The sequence below is a fragment of the Ceratina calcarata genome, unplaced genomic scaffold, assembly GCF_001652005.2.
Source record: "Ceratina calcarata isolate Rehan_Ccalc_2016 unplaced genomic scaffold, ASM165200v1 scaffold555.2, whole genome shotgun sequence".
In the NCBI taxonomy this organism is placed as follows: Eukaryota; Metazoa; Arthropoda; class Insecta; order Hymenoptera; family Apidae; genus Ceratina; species Ceratina calcarata.
This window is the reverse complement of record NW_017176739.1, coordinates 209,252-217,652: the sequence shown is the minus strand read 5'-3', so window position 1 is coordinate 217,652 and position 8,401 is coordinate 209,252. Positions and strand designations below refer to the sequence as shown.

The 8,401-nt window shown below is 32.2% G+C and overlaps 3 protein-coding genes across 4 annotated transcripts in view; 1 reads left to right on the top strand and 2 right to left on the bottom strand.

The window, feature by feature from the left end:
* LOC108629179 (uncharacterized) overlaps positions 1 to 1,197 on the bottom strand; it is a 5,416-nt gene extending 4,219 nt beyond the window's left edge. The window contains exons 1-3 of the mRNA XM_026817110.1: positions 871 to 1,197; positions 399 to 464; positions 119 to 239 (exon numbers count right to left, since the gene is read on the bottom strand). Of these exons, the coding sequence (XP_026672911.1) occupies positions 119 to 239; positions 399 to 464; positions 871 to 950 (267 nt within the window). The 5' untranslated portion in view covers positions 951 to 1,197. The remainder of the gene's footprint in view (positions 1 to 118; positions 240 to 398; positions 465 to 870) is intronic.
* A 117-nt stretch (positions 1,198 to 1,314) lies between these two features.
* Positions 1,315 to 5,534, top strand: smid (nuclear valosin-containing protein-like smid). The gene is made up of 11 exons (XM_018031691.2): positions 1,315 to 1,705; positions 1,912 to 2,133; positions 2,204 to 2,461; positions 2,547 to 2,876; positions 2,954 to 3,173; positions 3,257 to 3,539; positions 3,615 to 4,074; positions 4,165 to 4,332; positions 4,404 to 4,730; positions 4,796 to 5,014; positions 5,075 to 5,534. Exons 1-11 carry the CDS (start codon positions 1,550 to 1,552, stop codon positions 5,198 to 5,200), a joined length of 2,769 nt encoding a protein of 922 aa, XP_017887180.1. The 5' UTR covers positions 1,315 to 1,549; the 3' UTR covers positions 5,201 to 5,534.
* Positions 5,535 to 5,621: 87 nt separating this feature from the next.
* LOC108629184 (aurora kinase C) lies at positions 5,622 to 8,083 on the bottom strand. Of its 2 annotated transcripts, none has more exons than XM_026817105.1 (4): positions 7,924 to 8,083; positions 7,052 to 7,634; positions 6,436 to 6,961; positions 5,622 to 6,371 (listed from the first exon to the last, which is right to left on the bottom strand). In XM_026817105.1, exons 2-4 carry the CDS (start codon positions 7,618 to 7,620, stop codon positions 6,270 to 6,272), a joined length of 1,197 nt encoding a protein of 398 aa, XP_026672906.1. In that variant the 5' UTR covers positions 7,621 to 7,634; positions 7,924 to 8,083; the 3' UTR covers positions 5,622 to 6,269. The 2 variants fall into 2 exon arrangements, with proteins under 2 accessions (XP_026672906.1, XP_017887157.1); XM_018031668.2 differs by having other exon boundaries at positions 7,730 to 8,082.
* Positions 8,084 to 8,401: the final 318 nt, after the last annotated feature.

Sequence of the window (8,401 nt, the reverse complement as noted above, 5' to 3'; positions counted from 1 at the left end):
GTTATAATTAATTTTAATTATGTATTGCAATTTCAAATGGTATGTATGATATGAATACATTGTTTGTCTAATCAGACTGTGTATTCGTATCACGTCATATTCATTTTTCTCTGAGAACATTCAAATGTATTACAATGAATTCAAAATGTGTGGGTAGAACAACTTCAGAAGTTGTAGGTTGTAGCCAATGATCTTGAGGTTTATATAAACCTGTCCATAGTAGGAGTACATTAGGGTGTCTGCAATATTAAAAGTTATGAACAACTGAGGTCATTCCTATAAATGATACGACTCCTACAAATTAAATCTTAAAAGATTACAATACCTATGTTCAAGCAACATTTCTATACATACACATGCAACATACACATACATATTAAATAATATGGATTAATTACCTTAATGACAATACTTCAACATTTTTCATCTTCCTTAAAATGCTTACATCAGTTAATTCTGTTCCCCTATATACACGTCATTAATAGTTAGTATATTTAATTCTTAAAATTCTTATGTCAACTCTAGATTATTTTATATGACATTCAANTTTAACATTTTTATAATTAAAATTTATTGTAATTGAAACATATTTATATAAATATAAAAGTAAGGTAAAGATGAAGTGAATTCACAAAATCTATTACTTGAGTGCATACAACACGAATGCAGTTCATTTAGAATGAAGAGAATTTATGTTAAATGGAATAAAAAAAATTAGATGCAAATAATTTCCCACGAAAAGTAAAATAGAATGACAGTTCTGTAATGTAAAACAGGAACTACGTTGAAGATTAAATCAATCACAGAAAAGAATTGTTCACTGACAGAACAGGTGTCCTTACGAAGGATACAATATTTATGAATACGTACCAACAATTCAGCTTCTTTACAGCAGAGAAATCAGATATTCGTGTCCGAGCCACGACCATTTCTTCTGTCAACTTCACCATAATGAAATTTGTAATCCTTGCACATAAATGTAATCGAGAAACAAAATGGTAATACGAAAAGGTTCTGCAGATATTATAAATAATTACGAGAATAATGTAAATTAAACCATCACGACGAATTTCTCAACTGTAAATCAAAGACGCAACCAAAACCCATCGCCATGATGGTGTTTCGTCGACTGGCTGGATTGTTGGAGTTGGAGTTGGAAAATGTGGTGGTCGTTGTACTTGTGCTCACGTATATATGTACAGGGTACACTGGGGCTCAAAGATTTTTCAGACATAGTCACATAATAATTATGCAAATCACGAGACGTGCAGTTAATTTATCCCTAGTCGCTTTTATAACTTGCTAGGGAAATAGTTTCAATTTTACCGTTGCAGTCCTCTATCTCTTCTTTTTATTACAGTTTGAGAGTTTCGTAGAATCGGAGACGCATTCCGCATTCGTAAAGTTCGTAAATGGAAAACCGTTGATATACTATGTTGATATAACACACGTAAAAAGATATACGAAACCGCAAATAGAAAGATTTGATGATCATTTGTATACTATAACACGTGTACTATAGTGTACTTTATTACTTCTGATATAAACCATGCAAAAAGTTGGAAAGTTGAATTCCTCGATTGATATCATACCATTACAAGGATCTGTCGACGATTATAAGTCGAAACCGATGAATAACAAGCACAGAATTGATTCTTCTCCAAGATATTTGCGAGATCAACTATTAGTTTCACGTGTACAAACGGTAATTTATTCTTCTTATAACGTTCTAAGCTCTTCGTAATTGAAAATTTAAATGAACTGGTATAAATTGGCCGGTAAACTTATATATCAGTTTACATTTTGCATGTACCATACCAGCTTGTAAGAAGTGTGACACAAATTTTCATAAGCCACGCAGAAAATTATAGATATGATTTATAGTGATAATAAATATATTTATCTGTTTAGTACATGCATGAAAATGAAAGTAAAGTCTATATTGATGTTAATGAAATGGCAGATGCCTTGCAAAAAAAATATAGAGATTATCGTACAAAAAAAAGAGGTCCCTTCAGAGCACTAGTACGAAAAGCATATGATGAACTTACAGAAATGTTTGCCAAGAAATATTATTCTCGTGAATGGACTAACTTCGACGATGAAGATGATGAAGAAGAAGTAGATGTCGAGGTATTTATATTTATCTAGAACATTCCATGCGCATATTAAGGAATATTAAGAGAACTGCCTGTCATTTTAGTCAGATCCTCAAAACAGTATGTTGGACGGGATGTTGTTAAAAATGTACAAAAATTCTCAGAACAAACAAAATGGAAATTCAAGTGATAAAGAACTTATAGACATAAGTAGTGATGATGATGTAAGCAAAGTTGACATGAATTCTACGAAAACAAACGAACAGGAATATCTAGAAAAGAATGTACAACAAAAACCAGGCCCATCTTCAAGTTCAGAGAAACTTATACCTAACGTTAAAGAAGCTGAAAAACTGAAATTGGTAAATCTTAATCACTATTTTTATAAATATGATGTTTTAACATTAACTCGATGTGAAAAAATATCACTTAATTTAATTCCTATAGCCATTGAAAGAAGTACAAAAAAGTACAAACAGTTCAGCAGTTGCAGTGTCAGTAATAGAACGAACCACTAAAAAACGACAACGTGAAAAGGATGATGTTAATCAATATATGTTCATGAAAAAAGCCAAAGGAATACCGATTTCTGAACCCAGAGTCACATTTGCAGATATAGGAGGAAACGATAAAGTCCTGAAAACTGTATGTAAATTACTTGCACATATGAAGCATCCAGAGATTTTTAAACAACTTGGTATATCACCTCCAAGAGGATTTTTACTTCATGGACCGCCTGGTTGCGGGAAAACTTTGTTAGCACATGCCATTGCAGGAGTAAGATATTGCTTAATTTGATAAGTAGATCAACTTATGAATTGTTCCATGAACTATCTTATACCTTTTAAAATCAGGAACTGGGATTACCACTACTGAAAGTAGCAGCACCTGAATTGGTGGCGGGTGTGTCAGGTGAAAGTGAAGCACGAGTCAGAGAATTATTTGAACAGGCACTTGCAATTGCTCCGTGTGTCATTTTCTTGGATGAAATTGATGCTGTAGCACCGCATAGGGCTACAGCTCAGCGAGAAATGGAAAGAAGAATCGTTGCACAATTATTGTCATGCTTAGACGGTACTTTATTTGTTTTTCATTAATGACTAAATCGTTGTCGTTGGAATTTATTTTTAAACGAGACATAATATTTCATTAAACAGATTTGAGTTTGAAAGAGAATGGCAGTAGAGTGTTAGTACTAGGAGCAACAAATCGGCCTGACTCGTTAGATCCAGCATTGAGGAGAGCTGGCCGATTTGATCATGAGGTATGCTTGGGAATACCAGATCGAGAAGCGAGAACTAAAATTTTGGCAGTTCATACTGAAAAAGTAGCTCTCGCACCGAATGTCAGTTTATCCACGATAGCTTCACTTACACCAGGTTTCGTTGGTGCTGACCTAGTTGCCTTAATTAGAGAAGCTGCTATGGCAGCTGTGGACAGGTAATTGGTTAAACATTTAGTTCATCAAATATATGAAAAGGATAATGTGTATCATTTAATATTATTGACCATTAGAATACTCGAAGATCTAAAATCAATCTCAGACAATAAATCACCGGAAATAACAGAAATTATTAGTGATGACGCAAAAGATGAAGAAAGTTTTGAGAACTCCGGTAACTTAATCGAGGAAGTAAAGATAGAGGACGCATCTACCTCAGATCAAAATAATGTTCCTAAATTAGAGAAAGCAAACAATCCAGGAAGCCCACAGGCGGTACAAGAAATGGATATAATACAAGAGAATGCAAAATCACCTGGCCTGACAGGATTACTTACTTGGTTACGTAATGATCCACCGCTTCCTTCCGAGCGGCTGTCAAATTTATGTATCGAACACAGCGACTTTGAAACCGCTCTTCGTATCGTGCAGCCATCGGCCAAAAGGGAGGGCTTTGTAACCGTTCCTGATGTAACATGGGATGATATTGGTTCATTGCGAGATATTAGAGAAGAATTGCAAATGGCTATACTGGTAAGTATATATGAAAAGATAATAGAGATCAAATATTTGGTTCTGAAATCACTATTCTGTGACAATTGTCTTCTTCTTTCATTGTTCTAGGCTCCTGTTCGACATTCCGAACAATTTGCAGCATTAGGGTTAACAACACCTACTGGCGTTTTATTATGTGGTCCACCCGGTTGTGGAAAAACATTATTAGCCAAAGCTATTGCGAACGAAGCTGGTATTAACTTTATCTCTGTTAAAGGACCCGAACTTCTAAATATGGTAATGAATTACGTAATGGAATCAGAATTAGTAAGAGATCAATTACTGAGCATCTTATTCTTTTATTCTAGTACGTGGGTGAAAGCGAAAAAGCTGTTCGGCAATGTTTTATCAGAGCTAGAAATTCTGCTCCATGCGTTATATTTTTTGACGAATTGGATGCACTATGTCCAAGAAGGTCAGAAGGTGATAATTCTGCTACTTCCCGCGTTGTAAATCAAATGCTCACCGAAATGGACGGAGTTGAAGGCCGACAGGGAGTATTTCTAATGGCCGCGAGTAATCGTCCTGACATCATTGATTCAGCAGTATTAAGACCAGGAAGATTAGATAAAATTTTATATATTGATCTGCCCACACCAGCAGACCGTGTTGATATTTTGAGGGCATTGACCAAGGTATTTATAAATAATTACAAGAGAGCAATTTTAAAAAGATCATTTTATATAACTCGCACTTGCAGAATGCAACCAAACTGGCTGCGGATGTAAATCTCGAAGAAATAGGGTATAACAGCAAATGTGATGGTTACACCGGTGCCGATTTGGCAGCTTTAATCAGAGAAGCTGGAATCGAAGCATTGAGGGAATTTATGAATATGCAATACACTGGGCAACCAGAAATCTCGATGCGACATTTCTTAGCAGTGTTTGATAAAATAAGGCCGTCCGTCCACGAGAAGGTAAATATCTTTAATATCCAACGGACATAGACCAAATAATTGATGGTAATAAATTTGTAGGATATTAAACATTATGAGAAGTTGAAAAAAATATATTCGATCAGAAAGAAATCTGATGATACTGATATGGAAACTCCAGTAGACACGCCTATAGTAGATGTAGTCATGGAATCTATGGAGACGTGAAATAAGACAAGAATCGAATACACAAAAATGTAAAAAATCATTTCCATTGCAAAGTACTTTGAAACAATGACAAGTATTCATATTGAAGTATATATATTACGCCTTAATTTTATTTTTATAGTTCAGGTATCTTGATATTAATCTTTTCAATTATAAACAACGTAACATTAGAAATTTTTGTTTGATTTTTAGAGCAAAAGCCAGTGTCTATATTGTTCTGACTATCTATTGCAATATCATGGAATACAATATAAACGTTGTATTGGTGATGTTTGTATAAATATGTATTTAAGTAAATTTATATGATCAGAAATAAAAGAATCTATGTTTAATATATTTTTTTTACTGATTTAAATAAGATTCATTAGCTTAAAAAGAAGTTTCAAAAAGTGTTTGTTTAGTTATACCTGAGAATCTTTCGTTCACAATTATGTGAAATATTACTTTTTCTTAATGGATATATTTATTATTTTAATTTTATTACAACTATACATATATTTAATTTTTATTTATCTGCAGAAAGGACAGTGATCTAAATTCTACGTACAAATTGGTAGAAAATTTTATTTATAAACGCTTTATTCATAATAAAATTCTTAATATGTATACATTTTCTTATTCTATTCCTTTGTTCTAAATTATGATTTATTTGTATGGAATTCATTCTCCAGTTATTTCCCAATCCGAATTAATATATTAATTTGTGATAATTAAATATATTATAATATATCCTACTTGGAATATAAAGTTTCAACAGTTAATCACATAAATATTGTATTTTAGAAGATATCAGTCATCAGACGATTTTAATACAAATCCGAAGAAAATACATGATCTACTATCAAAACATGTAGGCATTAATTTTATATATTTAGTATGAGATACATAACATTAAAAATGTGAGCAAATATCTAAGACAGTATTTATATTTATTTCCCAAACATGGTTTGTTTCATAATTGTGAGAGTAAGTTCAATTATAAAACGATGAGTTCATTGCATAGTTCTTGCTATGAAATGCAGCTGCATTGTTAAATGATATAAAACCTATTAATTTATATGCAATAGTATTATTGTATATTATGTGGTTCTGTCGTACGATTTTGCACCACCCAAGAATGATTCAAGACATCTTCTAGAGGTAATCTATGAACTGGATCAACTACTAACAACTACAAAACAAAAATGAGAAAATTAGTATCATCTTACTTTGTAATTTGAAAGTGTAACACTCACCTTAGATATTAAATCTCTAGCACCTTCGCTAACATACTCTGGAAATCTGTAGCGAGCCTTTTTGATTTTCATGTATGTCTCATCATAAGTTTTAGCCAAAAATGGGGGAGTCCCAACTAAACATTCATAACAGAAAACACCGAGTCCCCATAAGTCTACAGTATGATCGTGCGTCTTTCCAGCAACCATTTCTGGTGGCAAATAATCTAGTGTGCCACATAAAGTATTCCTTCTCGAAGAAGGGGCATGGACAGACCAACCAAAATCTGCCATTTTCAATTCACCCTTCATTCCAAGTAATAAATTTTCAGGCTTGATATCACGATGTATCACCTTTTTACTATGACAATACTTCAGAGCATCTGCTAGTTGTGATACATATGTTGCTGTTCTAACATCATCAAAACGCTTATTTGGTTGAGCATTTAATTCCTTGAATAATTCTCCATTCGGAGCATATTCCAGAATTAAATATACCCTTTTGTCATCATGGAAGTAGCCATACATTTTCAAAATGTTTGGATGTCTATATAGAAAATAAAATGTTAAATAAATGGACTTTAATACGTTATATATATTGAGTAAAATGATGACTTAATTAATATTTATTTATTACCTCAAGTGTGTTTGGATTTCTATTTCCCTTCTAACTTGATGTTCCACATCAGCCTTTTGTATTTGAGCTTTAAATAGCACTTTCATGGCAATAATGAATCTTGACTTCTTTTCTCTAGCTAGGTAAACATTTCCAAATTTTCCTTTACCCAAAGGGCGTCCAATATCGAAATCTGTTAACACCCATTTTTTGTCACTTTGATTTTTACTCTTAGTATTGGTTCTTTCTTCATTTTTCATAGTCTCTAATTTATAATCATTTATATTTTCTTTTTCATTTGTTGAAGCAATCTTATTCTGTGTAGATTCTGTTGTTTTAGATGACAGAGGTAATTTGGGTGGTGGCATCAATTCTGTAGACTTTTTGGAACTGCATTCATTGCTTTGCTGAATATCTGTTACACAGTTATTCCACTGATTTCTTGTAGTCTTTACACTTCCTGAATTCTTAGGTATATTTTCACTCAATATAGGATTAACTTTTGATATTTTTAATTGCTTGAGATTATTTTCCATTTGCGAGACCGTTTTCCGTGTTTGATCATTTGCAGTCGCTTGATTCTTCAGCATTGCTGAAATATTATCTGTAATTGGAAATTATGTTATTACTTGTACGTTAAATATTTTTCAATCAAAATTTAACTACGTAAGAAGCTTCAAATACTCTATTATTGCATACATTTCTGAATGGGACTCTGAAGGGACGAAGGAACTCTTCAATCTACACTTTAGAGACACCTTATTGAAACAAATGTCGTGCTTTTCAATAATAGAAGTAACGTACTGCTTTTAAATAATTTTAGCCTATCAGATGAATAACAATATTTACAATACTAACAAACATTTACGTTACAAAGTATTGAAATTACTAACAAAGACGTTGTTCTCGTCAGCCTCACAACTTTCAAAATAACGAATTCGCTTCCTTTCTTTTGATAGGTCAAGTTTTCAAAGACGGCCAACTTCATGGTAAGTTTCAAACTTGACTGAATGCGCCCTCTAACCTAACTTTACATCTACATTAAAAATTTTTAATTTCAAATGTTTTTTATTAATATTTACTACATTCTAGAACATCAGCAGTATATTTTTGTATATAAATGACAAATGTAAATTCTACTAAATACATAAGGAATTTAATCACAAAATTCTTTATAAAAGAATAATACAGGAAGTATTTATTCATTTATTTAATAGATAAGTAGTGTGTTTATTATAGTTTCTTTACAAATATCTGTAAACAGGATTACAAAGATGAAACTTATATTATAGAACGCATAGAAAAATATTTTATACAAAACAAAATTGATACATTTTACATGAACTCAAAATGAAATCAAAGTTACACAGT

Excerpts from the sequence above, each read along its gene's own strand:
- smid (XM_018031691.2), top strand. The coding sequence starts at position 1,550 with ATGCAAAAAGTTGGAAAGTTGAATTCCTCGATTGATATCATACCATTA. Across the intron at positions 3,540-3,614 it reads GCTATGGCAGCTGTGGACAG|AATACTCGAAGATCTAAAAT; the intron begins GTAATTGGTTAA and ends ATTGACCATTAG. Across the intron at positions 4,731-4,795 it reads TTTTGAGGGCATTGACCAAG|AATGCAACCAAACTGGCTGC; the intron begins GTATTTATAAAT and ends TCGCACTTGCAG.
- LOC108629184 (XM_026817105.1), bottom strand. The coding sequence starts at position 7,620 with ATGCTGAAGAATCAAGCGACTGCAAATGATCAAACACGGAAAACGGTC. Across the intron at positions 6,962-7,051 it reads GAAATCCAAACACACTTGAG|ACATCCAAACATTTTGAAAA; the intron begins GTAATAAATAAA and ends TTTTCTATATAG. Across the intron at positions 6,372-6,435 it reads CTAGAGATTTAATATCTAAG|TTGTTAGTAGTTGATCCAGT; the intron begins GTGAGTGTTACA and ends TTTGTTTTGTAG.